The sequence below is a fragment of the Pipistrellus hanaki genome, assembly GCF_964339955.1.
Source record: "Pipistrellus hanaki genome assembly, chromosome: 13".
NCBI classification, from domain to species: domain Eukaryota; kingdom Metazoa; phylum Chordata; class Mammalia; order Chiroptera; family Vespertilionidae; genus Pipistrellus; species Pipistrellus hanaki.
Window position 1 is genome coordinate 29938980 of NC_140515.1, and position 19036 is coordinate 29958015.

The 19036-nt window shown below is 49.3% G+C and overlaps 1 protein-coding gene across 3 annotated transcripts in view; it reads right to left on the reverse strand.

Annotated features, from left to right (window-relative positions):
* Positions 1-3937: 3937 nt before the first annotated feature.
* The window catches only part of LOC311631893 (uncharacterized protein C3orf20), a 42296-nt gene continuing 27197 nt past the window's right edge, over positions 3938-19036 (reverse strand). For 2 of the 3 annotated variants that reach the window (XM_084902566.1, XM_084902568.1), the window contains 7 exons: positions 16598-16721; positions 14969-15218; positions 11475-11778; positions 9500-9607; positions 7674-7816; positions 5283-5417; positions 3938-4519 (listed from right to left, as the gene is read on the reverse strand). In XM_084902566.1, the coding sequence (XP_084758692.1) occupies positions 4438-4519; positions 5283-5417; positions 7674-7816; positions 9500-9607; positions 11475-11778; positions 14969-15218; positions 16598-16721 (1146 nt within the window). In that variant the 3' untranslated portion in view covers positions 3938-4437. The remainder of the gene's footprint in view (positions 4520-5282; positions 5418-7673; positions 7817-9499; positions 9608-11474; positions 11779-14968; positions 15219-16597; positions 16722-19036) is intronic. The other variant, XM_084902567.1, reaches the window with a different exon arrangement.

Sequence of the window (19036 nt, forward strand, 5' to 3'; positions counted from 1 at the left end):
GAGGGTCCCCACCAAAGCCCGGCCATGCTGGCACTCTGACCTTAACCTCCCAGGCTCCAGACAGCAAGAAATAAGTTTCTGCTGTTGAACTACGCAGTCTATGGTAGTTTGGGATAGTAGACGGAATTCACCAAGATGCTCTTATTTCTTTTTCTTTTCATATAGTGTTCAGGATTTCCAACATATTTTGGATAGTGGTGTTGACAATGGTACCCTTGTCTTGTTCCTAATTTTAGGGGAATGCATTTAAAGTGTCTCCATTAAGAAAAATGTTTGCTTCAGAGTTTTTTGGTTGTTGTTAATCCTCATCAGAGGTATTTTTTCTATTGATTTTTAGAGAGAGTGGAAGGAAAGAAGGGAGAGAGAGAGTGAGAGGGAGAGGGAAAGAGGGAAGGGGAGGGGAAGGGGGAAAAGAGGGAGAAGGGTTTGGGGAGGGGAAGGAAGAAAGAAATGTAGATGCAAGAAAGACACATCGATGGTTGCCTCCTGCACGTACTTGACCAGGGCCGTGGATGGAACCTGTAACCCAGGTGGGTGCCCTTGACTGGACTTGAACCCATGACCCCTCAGTACATGGGCCAACACTCTAACCACTGAGCAACATGGACCAAGGCAAGATGGTTTTTTTTTTTTTTAAATAAAATATAAATGAACATAAAATTTGCCATCTTAAGGATTTTAAGTACAATTAACTGGTATTAAATACATTCACATTGTTCTGCAACCACTACCAATATCTATCCATATAAATATTTTAATTTTGTAAAATTAAAATTCTATACCCATTAAACAATTTCTCTCTTCCCACCAGTCCCTGAAAACTACTATTCTACTTTCTGTCTCTGATTTTGATTTCTCTAGGGAACCTCATATGAATGGAATCATACAGTATTTATCTGTCAGTGGCTCATTTTACTCAATGTCTTCAAGGTTAATCCATGTTATAGTACATTGCAGAATTTTATTACTTTTTAAGGCTGAATATATTCCATTGAATGCATATACCATATTTTGCTTATCTATTCATCTGCCAATGGACACAGGTTGCTGCCATGTTTTAGCTATCCTATATAATAAAAGCCAAATATGCTAAGTGTCAGGTCGACTGATTGGCTGTTCAACCAATCAAAGTGTAACATGTTAATGATATGCTAAGACTGATCAATGCTTGCTATGATGTGCATTGACACCAGGGGCCACACAGTCAACCAGTAGGTTAGCTTGCTGATGGGGTCTGGCCAATTGGGACTGAGCAAGACCTGCCAGACATGCTCTGGAGCCTGCCCACTGTCCCTCCCCTGCTGGCCAATCTCCCATGTCCCTCCTCAGCCCCAATTGTGCACCAGTGGGGTCCCTTGGCCTGGCCTGTGCCCTCTAGCAATCTGGGATTCCTCAGGGGATATCAGAGAGCCAGTTTTGGCCTGACCCCACAGGCCAGGCCAAGGGACCTCACTGGTGCATGTATTTGTGCACCAGGCCTCTAGTCTATAATAGTAAAAGTGTGATATGCTAATTAGATTGGATGACCATCCAGACGTCCTTCCTTCCAGACAAAGCTGCAGTGGGTGGGGGCTGAGGCAGAGGTCCCTCACCATGGCAGTGGGTGGGAGCCAGGGCCAAGGCCATTGCATGAATTTTGTGCACTGAGTCTCTAGTTGTGAATAACGTTGCTATGAATATGGATGTACAAATATCTCTTTGAGACCCTGCCTTTAATTCTTTTGGGTGCCTACAATTGAGATTGCTGGGTCATATAGTAATTCTATTTTTAATTATTTGAGGAACCCCCCATACTGGTTTCCACAGCAGCTTACTATTTTACATTCCACCAACAGTGCACAAGAATCCATTGTCTCCACATTTTCACCAACACTTGCTATTTTCTGTTTGATAGTAGCTATCCTAATGGGTGTGAGATGGTAACTCATTGTAATTTTTATTTACATTTCTTTACTGACTACTGACATTAAGCATTTTTCATGTGTTTATTGGCCATTTGTATATCTTCTTTGGAAAAATGACTATTCAAATCCTTTGCCCAGTTTTGCATTAAGTTGTTTTGGAAGTTCTCTATATATTCTGGCTATTAATCCCCTATCAGCATATGATTTTCAAATATGTTTGCCCATTCTGTGGGCTGCCTTCTAATTCCTTGGATAGTGTCTTCTGATGCACACATTTCTAAAATGTTCATCAAGTCCAAAAACTTATCTATTTTTTCTTTTGTTGCCTGTGCCTTTGTGTCATGTCCATTAAATCACAGCCAAATCCAATGTCACAATACTTTTGTCCTGTTTTCTTCTAAGAGTTTCATTGTTTTAGGTCTTACATTTGGTTCTTGATCCATTTGATGTTAACTTTTGTATGTGGTGTTAGGAAAGGGTCCAACTTCATTCTTTTACCTGTGGAAATCTCCAAGCCACACCCTAAACATGTGCAGTTTAGCCTGCAGCCAAAGACTAGAGGAGATCCCTATGCAAATTTCGAGTTCTCTCTGCATAGCTCCCCCTTCTCTGATGCTCTGCTCCACAGATTCTATTGACTGCTGTCTCTCCAAACTCTGATCCGTCTCCCCAGTTCAGCAATACTCCATTCTGTGCTTGAACTCTCCTCCACATCATGACCCAGAAAGTATGTCTGGCAGAAAGCTGGAGGGATTACAGAACACACTCTGCTTCTCTTCCCTGGTTGTTTGTGTGAGGAGGACACTCCAGTCCCAGTTACCCCAATATGTCTGGAAGCGAAATTCAGTCCATATCTTTCTTGCTTGGTAACATCTTGCTCCTTGCTTATGTTTTCAGATCCTTCTGTGTGTTTTTTGTTGTTGTTGTTGTTGTTGTTTTAAAAAAAAACCAAACACTGAAAACATTCACTTTACATTGTGCCTGACAATTCCAATATCCAAAGTCTTGTATGTTTAATTTAATATTTGATATCTGTTTTCATTCACTTTGATGTGTCTTTTTAAATTTTGGATTGTAAGCTAACATTCAACTGTGTTCTCTCTGTGGGAATCCTATTAGGTCTGGGTTGAGAGTAAACACCTTCAGAGAAGATTTGTATCTGCTCCTGCCAGGCCACTCCTGGGCTTCCCAGGCCTCATCGACAGCGTATACACGTAAATCCAGTATGCGGAGGCTGACTAGACAGAGGTGCACCTTGCTTCCCCTTCCTTCCAATTCTGTGTGTCCTTGTGCTCAGAAGGGGAGGACGGGAGAGTGGTTTAGACGCTCAGGACCCTGAAGTATCAAAGTACGCAGGCTTACGAACATAGTACGTCATTTCAAATCCATTACCAGGGACAAATGTATAATTAAAAAAAAAAAGCCTTTCAACGATACAAATGATGGGGGCAGGTGCAGGGTGGAGGGGGTTAATCGGGGGGGGGGGGGCATCTATAACACTTTCAACAATAAAGGTAAATTTTAAACAATTAAACCTCAAAAATTCAGATTTAAAAAGCATCTATTACAAAAGGGAACACAAGTAGTCAAGTATAGAGCGTGTCACTGAAGGCCACCCACAGCTCAGGCCTGAAGTCTCTCTTCCGGGCCCGGAGAACAAGGAGGACACTCCAGGGTCCTCACCCTGCTCCCGGGAAGAGCCGCAGACAAGCAGGGGCCAGAGCAGGTGCCCCCAGGGAGGCCTCAGCACACCCACGGCTGCCACCTCTGGGCCCCTGATGCTGGTAAGGATGCTTCAGGCCTGTTGGCTTGGGTAATGAGGGTGGGCTAGATGGGCCACAGAGGCTCTGGCTTTCCAGGTGCCACCACAGGGTTCCTGGGTGTGGCCTGTCACTGCCTCTTCTGTCCTACTCCAGGGCCTGCTCCTCCTCTCTCCATCTGCCCTTTATTCTCCCTCCTCCCTCATTTCTTCTTCCCTCCCACCTCCCACTCGGCTCCCTCTCCCCCAACCCCCCCCCTTCTGCGCTCTCCCTTCTCATCATCTCTCTCCTGTCTCTCCCTTAGTGTTGTCTCCTTCTGCTCTGCTTTTTTTCTTCCTGTCTCCCCTCTCCCTCTTCTCTCTCACACCCTGTTGTCCACTTGGGCCAGAACCTGAGGCATTCCTAACTAGTGACAGGGAGAAGGGCAGAGTTTAGTCCCATCCCAGACCTCCCATGGTCATGTCTCATTTGGTGTGGCCCCCTGATCAGGTTGGTTTCCTTGAGAGCAGGAGAATCCAGACTGCTTCACCGGCCACGGAAACGGCTTTGGGTCAGAGCACCCAGTTTCCAAGGACTGGACCTGGAACCCGGCTGCTGGGGGCCTCTGGCCTTGTAGGGCCAGCCTAGCCCGTGGCCTCACCCAGATGCTGGAGGCATGCTTGTTTATTACACAGAGGCTCAGAGAGAGGGGGTGGGGGCAGGGGAGGCAGGGCAGGGCGGGCAATGGAGGAGCCTCCTCCAGGCCTGGCACTCCAGTGGTCAAGGGGCCTGCATCACTTCTTGGAGGCCGGCTTCTTCTTACTGTCCGTCCTTCCTTGGATGACAGGATGCAGATCCACGTCAGGCTGTTTCATCCTAAAAATCAAAATAGAGAGAAGCGAGGGCTGGGAAACGGGTGGAGCGGGCTGGTCTGGACGGTGCTTGATCCCTGCGCTGGCCCGGGGCCGAGGTAAGCCTGACCTCCACCTTGAACAGCTGAGGTCCTCTGGGCATCGCTCCAACCTGGGGGTCCCAGCGCACCTGTGGCTTCTCTAGGTGCTCACAGTTCTGCGTTTCTGTCTGCATGAGAAGTGTGTGATTTTTCACGCTCTTGCAGAGCACGTGATTCGCTTCACAGTGAACATGGCCCAGTCAGTGGACCTGACAGGTCTGGGGAGTTTATGCAGGAAGACAGCCTGCGGCCTCCACCCGCTCAGACGGACAGACGGGTCTGGGAGTGGGGTTTCCCACAAGCTCAAAGGCTTCCATCTCCGCCAACCAGACCAGAGCAACTGGGCAGCACGTGGATAAGAGAGGTCAGAGGTCAGAGATGGGACTTCGCGGGGTCACTTAACCCCCCGTGGCTTCTGGGAGCCAGGCCTATTCTGCAACCACAAGAGCAGGGGTCCTCAAACTTTTTAAAGTGGGGGCCAGATCACGGTCCCTCAGAGAGCTGGAGGGCCGGACTATATGAACTACTAATTCCTACTGTAACACCTCGGCTGTGCTCACTGCCCAAAAAACCTGGCGGGCCGGATCAGACTCCTCTGCGGGCCGCATGTGGCCCGCGGGCCGTAGTTTGAAGACCCCTGCACAAGAGGGTCCTGCAGCCCCCCGCCCGGGCTGGGAGACCACCTACTTCCTCTCAGGTTCCGGGAAATAGTCCTCCGTCTTGTCCCCCACGGTCAGCGAGGAGAGGCTTCCTTGGGCGTCATCCAGCACGGTTCTCTTGTCCGAGTCCGTGTCATCCAGGCCCAGGAAGGAGGGTAAAACGCTGCGGGGAGGTGGCGAGGGGAGGGCAGTGCTCAGCAGAGGCCCAGTCAGAGGGGGTTCGGAGCTGGGGGTGCCTGGGCAGGCAGCCCTCACTCAGAGCTGCCCCCCTCCCCCAATGTTCCAGTTCCTAGAGAGAAAAGGGCGCAGGTGCTTCTCCAGAGGAAGAGTGAAGGGAGACCTGACCCCTGGGGACCCAGAGATTCACTGGGGTTGGCTTCCCTGGCTTCTTTTTCTGATTGTAATTGCCCTAACTCCATGCCCGCAACACCTGTACTCTGCCTGACCATCAAACGAGCAAAGGAGAGAACAGGAAGCCAAGGAAATAAGGCATCATGTACAATGTTATGGATTGTATCCCCCAAACTCATATACAGGAATCCTAGCCCCTAGTACCCCAAGATGTAGGGAATAGGGTCACTGCGGATGTAGTGAGTTGAGAAGTCGTACCAGAGTAGGGTGGGCCTCAATCTAACATCCCTGTTGTCTTTATAAAAAGGAGGACATGTGGACACAGACATGCACATAGGGGAACGCCATGTGAGGATGAGTGGTGCTGTCCTGGTTGGTTTGGCTCAGTGGTTGGAGTGTTTGTCTGCGGACTGAGGGGTCGTGGGTTCAATTCCCAGTCAAGGGCATGTACTTTGGTTGCAGGTTTGATCTCCAATCCCAGTAGAGGCACACAGGGGAGGAAACCAGTTGATGTTTCTTTCTCACATTCATGTTTCTCTTTTTCCCTCCCTCCCTCCCTCCCTCCCTCCCTCCCTCCCTCCCTCCCTCCCTCCCTCCCTCCTTCCCTCTTGCTCTCCTAAGAGAGTGGCTTGACCAGAGCAGGTGGGCAGCAGGCTCTCACAGTGCCACAAAACCCTGGAGCCGAACCAAGCCTGTTGAGAACTGCCATGGCGGTAGGGATAGCTACCTGGGTGCGGAGGTGGGGAGGCCGCTTAGGACAGGGAGGTTCAAGGGTCAGCTCTGCCACACCCTGTCCCTGTGCACACACAGACTCACTCTCTTCCCAGGGCCTGGCTTGATGCCTCTTTTGCTGGAGCTGAGAGGTCCCTGAGGACAGAGTGAGCAAAGCCTTGAGGCTCTCCGTAGCTTTCCTCTCTGCACCTTCCTAACATCCATAGCCTCCTCTGACCCTGCCTCCTCCACTAAAGCATTCCAGGATGCTGGGGTCATGGTGTAACCTCCACAGTTTCTCGGGAGCAAATTCCCCCAAACCTCTTTCGGATCGGCCAGACATTCTGACAAGCCCCAAACTCTGCACACGAGGGAGAGACTGGAGTCAGGACTCCTAGAAAGCTGAGGGGCCTTGTGGGAGCGGGGGATGCCCAACTCAGTGCAGTTGCACACAGGTGTACGAAGCACTCCAGCAAACATACCAGTACGCTCAGATCATCTCCACAGCAACCCGGTGAGGTGGGCATCATCACCTCATTTTAAGGGGAGAAAAGCAGGCTTAGGAAGGCAAATGGATCAGCCAGGGTCACCCAGATGGTGGAGAGCAGAGCAGGGGCTCCAGCCTCATCGCAGGACCCCTGACCCAGTCAGGTTTCTGCTCGCCGCAGGGCTCAGGCATTCTAGAATCGGCTCCGTTCTCCGCAGACAGCCTTCAGCAATGCCAAGAGCCAGGCTCCTTCCCTGGACCAGGCTATATGCTTTGAGTCCAGAGACCTGTGTTTGTACATCTCACCCAAGCTGGGCCCCAGTTACGCTCTATAATGAGCATCACCTCGTTGGAAAGCCAGAGCTCGGAGGCCAAGAGGCAGACTTAAGCGAGGCCACCCCGATTCCTTTTACAAGGACCTGAGATCACTCCATGAATGGCCCTTGCCTGTGGCCCTGCCAGCAAACAAAGCAGAGGCAGGACTTGGATCACACACAGGATGGAGTTGGGTGCAGTGGGACAGAAGGCGGGGGTGTCACTAAAGATGTTACCCAAATGCCCGTCTGCACGATTTCCCTACAGAAACCAGCCCTGGGCAAATGATTCTGTGTCCCTCCTTCTCCAAGAGGGCCCTTTCCAAGGCTTGTGTCCCGAAGCAGCCAGCTGCACGGCCTGGCGCAACCCCTCACGGCCCGCTCTCGTCCCCGCCCACCCACCTGCAAAGTCCTTCCGGGCCAGCGTCTACCGCGGACCCATCCTCAGCTCACTCCCCTGGCTCACCAGTGCCCCTTCCATAGCGCAGACTGCCCCACACACTCCACACCCTGGCCTGCTGCCATCCTTCCTGAGTTTGAGTTTTCCCCGTTGTACCTAAATTTGTAGTTCTCTGGCATGAAGTAGCCCATCTTGCAGTCGTGCCGAGCCTGGAAGATCTGCTTCATCAGATTCTGCTTGCTGAAGCCGTATCCATTCAAAACGCAGCCCCCAAAAAGGAGCTTCCCCCCGGCGAACATCTGCTGACAGACAGGAAGGAAACAAAGGAGAGGCCCTCGGCACATCAGCACTGCGTCTCCGGACAGTGCCAGCCCTCAGAGCCTGTGCCAGAATCCGGGCCTCTCTCTGGTGCCCGGGAAGAGGTGCTGCCCTTCCCACCTCACCCACTGAGGTGTGGCTGAGCCTGTCCTCTGTCTGAGCCCCCCGGGTCACAAGCCCATCATCCCAGCCTCTTCCCTCCGCCAGATGGACCAGCTCAAATGTCACTTCACACACAAGACCTCCCAGGACTCAGAGGCCAGCGGGAGTCTTCCTGCTCCTGGCCTCACACCCGCTCTCATACACTGACCAGCTGGTCCCAGGCGATAGGGGCCCCTTGAGGGCAAGGATCTTGCCCTATGGCTCTCTATGCCCCCACCTTCTACATGCCAATCTCCTACAAAGATTTCTGTGCATGGATATTCATTAGTATTGGATATCATTAGTTATTTGCCATGAACAAAAAATAGACAAATAATAAAAAAAAAGGAAATAACCTAAAAAGGACCCCCAAAAGCAGCACAGATAGAAAAACTAAAATGACAGATTCTTACACATCAGTTAAAAATCAGGTGTCACAAACTATTTTAAGACATGGGGAAATTTTCAAAACCTTTTTCTTTTTCTTTTTTTTAAATATTCATATCATTTTAAATTAAATAACAGAACCCTCAAATCAGAGAAAGAGTGGAAAGGCCAGATACCAAAATATTAGCATAAGCATCACCCAGGGCCTCCCATAGGTGCCGGCACACACTTGTATAACAGATGAGGCAATCTGGGTGATATGATGAAGTAATAATATTCTAAATTGTATCTTCCAAATTTTCCCCATGAATTTAAAGGGTGGGACAAAAGTAGGTTTACAGTTGTGAGTACATAAAACAGAGCTTAGCCGAAACCGGTTTGGCTCAGTGGATAGAGCGTCGGCTTGCGGACTGAAGAGTCCCGGGTTTGATTCCGGTCAGGGGCATGTACCTTGGTTGCGGGCACATCCCCACTGGGGAGTGTGCAGGAGGCAGCTGATCGATGACTCTCTCTCATCGATGTTTCTAACTCTCTATCCCTCTCTCTTTCTTTCTGTAAAAAATCAATAAAAAATATTTTTTAAAAACCCCAGCTTATTCTTGTATAATTTATTAATTATCACATTATTTACTAATTATTATGGTTTTTGTTTGTTAATTCTCACCTGAGGATATTTTTTCTATTGATTTTTAGAGATAGTGGAAGGGAGGGAGGGAGAGGGAGAGGAGAGAGAAAGAGAGACGTTGATGTGAGAGACACACATTGATTGGTTGCCTCCTACCTGGCCTGCAACCAAGGTAAGTGCTCTTGACCTGGAATTGAACCCACAATCCTTTGGATTTGGGCTGACACTCTAACCACCGAACCACATCAGCAAGGGCCTATCATATTCTTTTTTACAAACAACTGTAAACCTACTTTTCTCCTACCCTGTGTATGTTTTAAGCAAAAAGTTATTTAAAATAAACAAACAGAAGAGTATTTGACTTTCCAATTAAGTGCCCCTTCAGTCTCCTGGGATTGGGGACATGTGGGAGAAAACCCCCTCCCACATCTATGCTTCCACAAGGGTAGCGGTTATGGAAACTGAGGCAGCTGGTAGCTGGTGGTGAGTCCCCTGCTGGGCTCCAGCTCACCAGAACCATCCCCTGCATCACAGCATATTTCTTCACCAGCAGGGGCGGGTCCTTCTGCAGTGGGCTGTCGAGGTCATACCGCAGCAGGCGGTAGGGGTCATGCCGGCACTGCCAAGAGAATGAATGCCCATCACCTCCATGCCACGAGGACGCACTCAGATTCCTGCGTTCTCAGCCAGATCGGTTACCACTGAGTTCTGGAGCCCCATACAATACCCCCTTCACACCCCCTACTCATGGCATCCCAGAAAATGTCCCAGATCCACTTAGGGCCCTCTAATGGTGAAAGCTGTCACAGAAATGATCGCCCCACCATGTGACATCCACCACTAGCCTGGCCCTCTGCAGTCTCTGGGATGCTCCTGTCTCCTCTGAGAGACCCCGTGTGGAGATTTGAAGGTGGGAATGGCATACCCATTTCCAGGATTCTTCTGCCCCCTGCCTCCCTGCTGGATGCCTACTGGACACCTCCCAGTCATTAAACCACTGAATTCAACCCAAATCTTGAGGTCTGGTCTGGTCAATCCAGAGTAAAGCTGATCTCTTTCTCCTCCTTCTTTCTGGATGCTATGGATTCATTAATAAAGCTAATGTGATACTTTCTGGATTTATCTGCCTGCACCCACACCTTGTGTTCTAGCTATCAGAGCGAGAGAACATCAGGAAAGTGTTCTGTCTTAAGACCCTGAGTGGGGGAGGAGGGGAGAACAGAGGCAGTGCAATCTGAAAACACCCTCCAGGCCTGCTCTCTGCACTCCTCCATCCTCCTGCCCGTCTACCAGCAGCAGGACACTGTTTATGCTGCTCATGGCTGGGCGGCACCACCATGCATTTCTGTGCTTATGGATAATTATTAGAGAACAATGAATAGCCCTGAAATAAACTGAAGTCAATTCTAAGCTTAAAACTCATGTGGCTTTGATGTATTAAAAAGCCTTTTGGAGTCTGATCCGAAGGGTTCCAATGCCAAGCTCCTGGCACTGGCTGGAGTGCAGGTCTGAGGGTGGGTATGTCAGGGCCAGTCGTGGGAGGAGGGCTTGAGAGGGTGTCCCCAGGGTATTCACGAAAATCAGAATTAAGGGCTGCAGCCAAAGGAAGATGGGTGAAGACAATAGATTTGAGAGGCACCAAGACGAAGAGAGTTTGAAGGAAGGCACCATGTGGACACATAGCTCTGGGCTCATGTGGCATCCTCTGCTCCAGGTGGTCTGGGGGCAGGGCCACCCCTTGAACTGTGCTAACACTGCTGGAATGGCTGATGAGATTTAGAAATGACTCTGCAGCAAGGAGGCAGGTGGTTCCATGTGTTCCTGACTGACCCGCCCACGATGAACTGGGACCTCGAGCGGTCTTTCCCCTGTTCGCCTTGGCACAGGCCACTGCCTCTGCCAGAACCACTTACCCACCTGCCCAAACGCTTTCATCCTGGGGGCCTCTCCCAGACCCTTGAGAGGGGAGGGGCGTTCTTTTGCTCCCCAGTTCCCACCTGCCTAGAGCTGTCCTTTCACCGTAGTTACAGCCGCACCATGTTGGGCGCCCCTCCAGGGCTGTGTCACAATCAACATGGAGCAGAGACCTGCACAGGACCAGCACACAGTAGGTACTACAAACATTCCTTAGCCCTGAGGATCTAGAAGTGAGTGTGGCTCTGCTTTAAATACACCAGCACATAACCACAAACTGTGGTGTGTGCTCTGGAAGAAAACAACAGGGCCTGACTTTGTCTCAAGGTCAGAAAGGGCAACCAACTGATGTGGTGACATTCGTCCTGGGACAAGGGGATGAACAGGAGAGAACCACGGCAAACAGTAGGAAGAGTGTGTGCAAAGGCCCCAAGGAGCAAAGGAAGTGAAGGAGGACCCTGTGCTGAGATGAAGAGGCAATCTCTCAGCCAGTACTCGGCCAGCTGTAGCCCTCCCCCACCACCTCCCCACCTCCAGACACTGGGGACTCCTCTGCAGGGCCCAGGACCCACCTGGATGCAGGGTGAGGCACGGCCCTGCTGCCGGTGACAGTAGATTGTGTTGAGGATCCAGTTGAGCTGTCCTGAGCTGGCAGGAACGTGGCTTGACACTATTCCGAACACCAGCACCTGGCTGGGGTCACGGGGCGCTGACAGGAAGCGTTCCAGCTCCACGTCGGATACCAGGGGTGGCTTCACTATGCACTTGCAGCCAGCGCGGATGTCTTCCTTACAAATGAGCTTCCGCAGCACCAGTGGGCAGTCAGAGGGTGAGGCTGCCCACCTCGTGTGGCTGTGCATCGCCGTGGCCCTCCCCCTGCAAGGAGCAAGTGGGCAGGCGCTCAGTGGGCCCTGACTCCACATGGACAAAGGCCCCACTGCTGTGGAGTCTAGTCTGCAGGCAGTTCAACCCTGGCCTCCACCACCAACATGCCCCCTATCTCCCTGCAGCACCACCTTGAATGGCTCCCCTAATCTTGCTGGGCCTGTTTCCTCAAGTAATAAGCAACTCAGTTGTTCATCCATCCAACAAAAGCTTTGTAGTCATCCTGAACTCCTTTCTTTCTCTCACCCCATGTCCTATTCAACCCACCAGCAAGCCTGTCTGCTCTCCACTCAAGAAAGAGGCAGCCCCTCAGTGGATGGAGAGTTGGCCTGTGGACTGAAGGGTCCTGGGTTTGATTTCGGTCAAGGGCTCATGCCCGGGTTGTGGGTTGGATCCCCAGTTGGGGATGTGTAGGAGACTCCCTCTCATCATTGATGTTTCTGTCTCTCGCCCTCTCTCTTCCTCTCTGAAATAAATAAAAAAATCTGATTTGCATTTCTTGGATGATTTAGTGACTTTGAGCATGTTTTCATATGTCTCTTGGCCTTCCTTATATCCTCTTTCAAAAAGTATCTATTCAGGTCTGTTGCCCATTTTTTTTATTGGGTTGTTCACCTTCCTTTTGTTAAGTTGTATGAGTTCTCTGTAAATGAACCCTTATCGGTGATAACATCAAAATGACAATGAGGTACCATCTCACACCTGTCAGAATGGCTATCATCAACAAATCAACAAATGACAAGTGCTGGTGAGGATGCGGGGGGGAAAAAAGGAACCCTGGTGCACTGCTGGTGGGAATGCAGACTGGTGCAGCCATTGTGGAGAACAGTATGGAATTTCCTCAAAAAACTAAAAATGAAACTCCCATTTGACCCAGTAATACCACTTCTAGGAATATATCCCAAGAAGCTAGAAACATCAATCGGAAAGGATATATGCCCCCCTATGTTCATAGCAGCACAATTTACCATAGTTAAGATTTGGAAACAGCCTACATGGCCATCAGCAGATCAGTGAATTAAAAAACTGTGATACACCTACACAATGGAATACTATGCTGCTGTAAAAAGAAGGAATTCTTACTATTTGCAACAGCATGAATAGGAGAGCATTATGCTAAGCAAAATAAGCCAGACAGAGAAAGATAAATATCACATGATCTCACTCATTTGTGGAATATAATGAACAACAAAACTGATGAACAAAAACAAATCTAGAGATAGAGAAGCATTGATAAAACCTCAAACCTCAGAGAGAAGGTAGAGGGGGGCGGAATAAGGGGGAGATCAACCAAAGGACTTGTATGCATGCATATAAGCCTAACCAATGGACACAGATACCAGGGGGATGAGGGCATGAATGGTGGGAAAAGGACACATATGTAATACCTTAATCAATAAAGAAAAAAAAAAGAATCAATCAATGCATGCATAAATAAAAATATGAAATAAAGTAATACAATTGCGAGTAAAAAAAAATGTGAGTCACATCATGTCACTATTCTCTCTGAAACCCTCCAGTGGCTTTCCACCTATCATAGAATAAAAGCCAAAATCCCTGCAGAGTCCTTTGAGGCTGTACATGATCTGTCCCCCCTGCCTTTCCCCATTTACCTCTCTTATTCTTTTTTCTAAAATATACTTTATTGATTTTTTACAAAGAGGAAGGGAGAAAGGTAGTTAGAATCATCGATGAGAGAGAAACATTGATCAGCTGCCTCCTGCACAACTCCTACTGGGGATGTGCCCACAACCAAGGTACATGCCCTTGACCAGAATCGAACCCAGGACTTTTCAGTCAGCAGGCCGACACTCTATCCACTGAGTCAAACTGGTTAGGGCTACCTCTCTTATTCTTCTCCAATATTCCCACCTTTGCTTACTGAGTTCTGGCCACTTAGGCCGGTGCCTATCCTTCAACCTCAGGATCTTTGCTCTTGCTGTGCCTTCTGCCTGCTTGGCTCTTTCCCCAGATAGCCACACAACTTACTTTCTCACTTTCTCTTCAACTTTATGAAAATGTCACCTTTTTAAAAATTTATATTTTTATTGATTTCAGAGAGGAAAGGAGATAGAGAGATAGAAACATCTATGAGAGAGAAACATCATCGACTGGCTGCCTCCTGCATGCTCCCTTCTGGGGATTGAGCTCACAACCTGGGCATGCACCCTGAGCAGGAATCAAACCGGGATCTCTTGCTTCCTGGGTCGATGTTTACCACTGAGCAACACTGGCTGCGGTTTAAAACTGTATATATATATATTTTTAATCCCTAAGTCAGATGATGTCACATTTTAAAGTAATGGAATGACTTCTTATAACAGTAACAAGTGTATTTATCTGGCTCCTGCCTATCTCTCTGTCCTCAATTCATATAACTCTCACTTCTTCACCATGAGGCTCCACACCGGTCTTTTTACTTTCAGTCACGCGTACCAAACTCATTCTTGTCTCAGGGCTTTCGTACTTGCTCTGAGGTTCTTTTGCCTGAGGTTCCTTCCTCGTCCCTTTTTGGGGCTGCCTATTTCTTATCCTTCGGGTCTCCAGTTAAACATCATTCCCTCCAGACTGCCTTTCCTGACCTGTCTACCTAATGTAGCACATCCCACCCCATTTCCTAGGCACTCTCTATCGCAGGGGTTAGTCAACGTTTTCTATAAAGGGCCACAGTGCAAATGTTCTCATCTTTGCAGGCCAGATGGACTACTGGTATGTCACAAAGACTCAAGACTTCTGTCCTAGCAGGATAAGCAGCCATAGGTAATATGTGTATGAGTGGGCGTGGCCGTGTTCCAAGAAAACCTTACTTATTGACCTGATATTCAGATTTCATATCATTTCACATGTCATGAGAAGTTCTCCTTTTGATCCCCCCCCCCCCCCAGCATTTAAATACATAAAAAAACATTCTAAGCTCACCCATTAAAAAGGCAGGCAGTGAGGCCAGATTTATACATGGCCCTAAATTGCCAACCTCTGCTTTACATGAATTCTTTTCTTCCTAGCCTTCTCACCATCGAAATGACGTCAGTGATTCATGTGTTTACCTTCTATCTTTGCCCACCCGGAGAATTCCAGCTCCGAGAGGGAGGGGCCTCATCTATTTTCTCATCCAGTGTGTCCACTACGCACGCGAGCATCTGGCACACAGAAGCTAGAGGAAATGAAGGCTCAAGCCCACCTGAGTGTGGCCAGGGCTTTGGCTTGTAATTTGAAGGTCTTCTTCTGAGTGGGGATTATTGGAGCAGACACAGGCTCTTCCTTCGGAGTCTCGAAAGCCGAGGATTCGGGTGGGGCTGACTGATTACGTGATGCAAGGATTTCTGAATATTGATTTAGCTTGCTGACCCGCTCGGAAAAGGCCCAGGATTTCATTTTGCTTCGATTTACTTCTCCCAGAGCCCTTGCTGGATATTCTATGGTGAGCAGTCCTGTTAACAGAAGACACTGCTGTTACTCTCAGGGGCCTTACCTCACTGCTGTAAGGCTCTGCATGTGGGAACCCTTCAGCTCTTCTCCTTCTCCACTCCTTCACTCCTGTAGATTCTTCTGCTGAGCTGCCTGCCCTCTGTTGTCTGGCACAGTGCTCCAAGCCTAGCACAGTTAGCGCATCAGTCAATGCTGGCTGAATGTAAGAATGAATCAATCCCATTTCCCATTCATTCATCCATACCCAGCTTAGATCCCTCTTCTCTGAATTGAGCCTGTGTTTTATCAGCTTCGAGACTGCCACGGCACTCAGTGCAGAGGATGGGTACAAATACATCCCTGTTGTTCCCTTCCCCAAGGATGCTTTCCTGTGTCTCCAGATTTAAGTCATTTCCATCTATTTGTTGTTGTTGTTGTTGTTGTTGTTGTTACATTGCATTTATTGGTGTTCTTATTTTACTTTCCCTACTAGACTGGAAAACTTTTGAGGCCAAGGATCTCTCATTCACTTACCATTTACTGAATGCTGGGTGCTGGGCATAGAGAGATCACTCAAAACTGCTTCCCTGCCTCTGGAAACTCCCAGTGGCAGTATAGGAGGGGTGGGCAAACAGAAATATTCATGATGCTAGGCTGTAAGATTTACCAGAGCACACATAAAGTGCTGTGGAGCCCAGAGGAGAGTGTGCCCCCTTCGCTGGGAGAATCGGGGCTTTCCAGAGAAGAGGCACAGTGGAACTGAGTCTTCTGGGGTGAGGAGAAATACCCCAGGGAGGCCATGGGGAGAGCACAGATCTCCATGCCCAGCCTGGGGTGTCATGGAGTGGTGTGGGTGGGTGTGTGTGTCTATGTCCTTTTGTCCCCAGGCTCATCAGCAGGGCAAAGAGTCCAGATGTGGAAGGGTTTCTTGAGGCTCCCCATACTGGCCCTGGGGAGCTCTGTGGGCCTAACAGGACAGCCTGGTGAGGTGGCTGCTTTTTCTCTTTTGCCGAGATCTATAACGAAGAGAGAGGAAGGGGCTACAAAGGGATAGATAGTAGATGGAGCTAAAAGGTGAACCAGGTGTGAGAGTGGGGACAGAGACACATACAGAAAAATGATGAGACCCAGAGAAATAAGATAATCATATGGAGACATCAAAGACACATGGGAAAACACTCAAAAATGGAGGGTGGCGCAGGTCACCATTAGTAGCTGTGTGGTGATGAGCAAGTCCCTTAGGCGTCCCGCGTCCAGGAATTCCATCTACCAATGGGGAAATCTCCGTCATGCCCACCTCCCTGGGGTGGTAAAGAGCTATCCTTGGAGACAATCTGCAGGTAACTCAGGATTTGAAAAGCCATCGGACGGACAGGCTGTCACCCACCTTTCTGCCCCTTACCTGCTGCCAGTAAGACAGAATTCATGAACTGAGACACTGTCTTCTGAAACCGCTTCTTGATCTCTGCCAGGGCTCGGCTCATCCTAGACAACTTGTCGTCCATGCTGATGACCCTGTGTATTGTCTGCGGAGAGATCAAGGGGAGGGCATTGTCACTGTCCTGCCAGGGGCCATCTGCCCAGACCAGTGACAACCAGGCCTTGCTCTGACTTTGAGGATGTTCTGTCGCCTCTGTCTAAGACACATCTCTCTCCCCCTCAGCCCAGTGAATTCCTGCATACCAACCCAACCTGACTCGAAGGGCCGCTCCTGGAACATTTTCCCTGATTCTATTGGGCAGAACTGCTCCTTGCCTTGGACCTCCAGCAGCAGCAGCCTGAAGTCAGAGGTTAGCCCTTTATGAAGTGAATGCACCTGAACCTGTCTCCATTGCTGAATTGTAAGTTCCTGGAGGACGGGGACTGAGTCTTGGTCTCCTTTGTGTCAGAGGCCCATTATGCCGAAGGTGTTCAGTTAATAACTTGCATGGTGAAAAATGATGGAAAAAGGTCTCTCTGGAGTTAGTCCGCCTCTGTGTGCACCCCTAGAATCCTCTTCCTCCCTCCAACTGTCAGAGCATCTCAGCTGGAAAAACTGCCCTTAGCCAGGGTTACACAGATTGGACTGGTACCCAAGAGCACAAAGGCCCGGGCCTCCTGCCCCAATTCTAGGTTACTCTGAAGGGCCATCTGGCTCTGGGGCCCCCTGTGGGGTGCCAAGGTAGTTGCTGGGGCGGCCCTGCAGTTCAACCAGTCCCTCTGCTAGAGCATCAGAATGGTGCTGCAGAACCAGGCTCAGGTTCCAGTTCATGGCAGCCAGGGTTTGACTTGTTCTCCAGGCGGCCTGTGCCGCTTTCCTCGGCCAGCTGTGGTTGCTCTCCATGCTAAATGTGCACATTTGTTCACTCCTGTGTTTCCTGCCCTGGGTCCCCGTCATTTTTTACCTTCTTTATCCTTAACTCGGTCAGCCCCTTAAAGGCAGAAATCACGCTCTCTACATCTCTCACTTAACACGGAGGAGGTGTGAGAGATTTCCTTCTGTGGAATTGAAGCCTCCGGTGGAGGGAGTGGGGTGGGCACTGGGCAGGTTTTCTGAAGAACAATGAAGTCAGTCCACATGTCCTCCTCTCCCCTGCAGGCAGGACTTCGGTAAAGGATGCCCCAATTAATGGCAAAACCTCAGCCATCCTTCCAACAGCTGGCCCCAGCTGCTGCTTCTGGGCTAATTTTATTTATTTATTTGTAATTTATACCCAGCTTGCTTCCAAAAAGGATTTGAGGCGGCACTCTGGGCTAATAAAGCATTTAAATTGAAGCATTGCCTCGCTTTCAAAGTGCTGCCTGAATAGAGATATTTAGTGAGGGGCCAGGCGCAGGGCCGTAAAAGAGGAAACCGTTGCTCTTCTTCCAGGGAGATGGGCGCCTGGGGAAGCCATCTGACAAGCGGCCCAGCGACAGGGACTGGGAAGGAGGCTGCCGCCCTACCCCCCAGCCTCAGCTCAGCTTTCCTAGACTGCTATGGATTTTGTTGATGAGTGATAACTAGTCCCAAACCACACACACACACACACACACACACACACACACACACACACACACACACTGGAGTTCAGTGTGTGAAAGCTGGGTGGACCCTTACACATCATGATACAGATGGGAACACGGAGGCCTTGCATTCCTAGCCGAGGCTCTTTGCCAGCCCCCACACTCAGTAAATTTTCTCTAGGGCTTCTTGCAGCTGTCATGGTCCAATAATCCAAAAGGAGGCAATTCTCTGAGTCTCAAGGATTTCATGTAAAAATATTTTGAGATGCTTAACCTGGCAGTTGAGATAATGTTTGTAAACCCTGTTACCTACAATAAATCTGGTCTTCCTTCATTTGCTATTGTCTGGTTAGGGAGTTGTAATATATACTGCACCTCTGTGTGCTCTAAAACAGAAGGGATTATGAGCTGGATGCTTTTTGGCAAGTCAACCTTCTTGGTCGACACCAACGACTGTTGTCTAGAATGCAGTTCTGTTTTCATAAGCTGCTTTAATGTCTGTTTATCTCTACGTTAAATGTCCCCAAGATGGTTAGATGCCTCTTCAATAACTCTCCAGTCTCTACTGCACTGCCAATGCCTCTGGGAGCTTCCTTTACAAACACTCCACTTCCCGGACCCCACATGGTCCAGTAGAAATATAATGCAAGCTACATAAGCAGTTTGAAACATCCTGTAGCCACATTAAAAACTTTCTTAAGCCCTGGCCAGTGTTTCCAAGTGGTTAGAGCATCAGCTCATGCACTGAAGGGTCTTGGGTTCAATTCCCAGTCAAAGACAGGTACCTGAGATACAGGTCCTATTCCTGGTCCCAGTCAGGGTTTGTGCAGGAGACAACCAATTGCTGTCTCTCTCT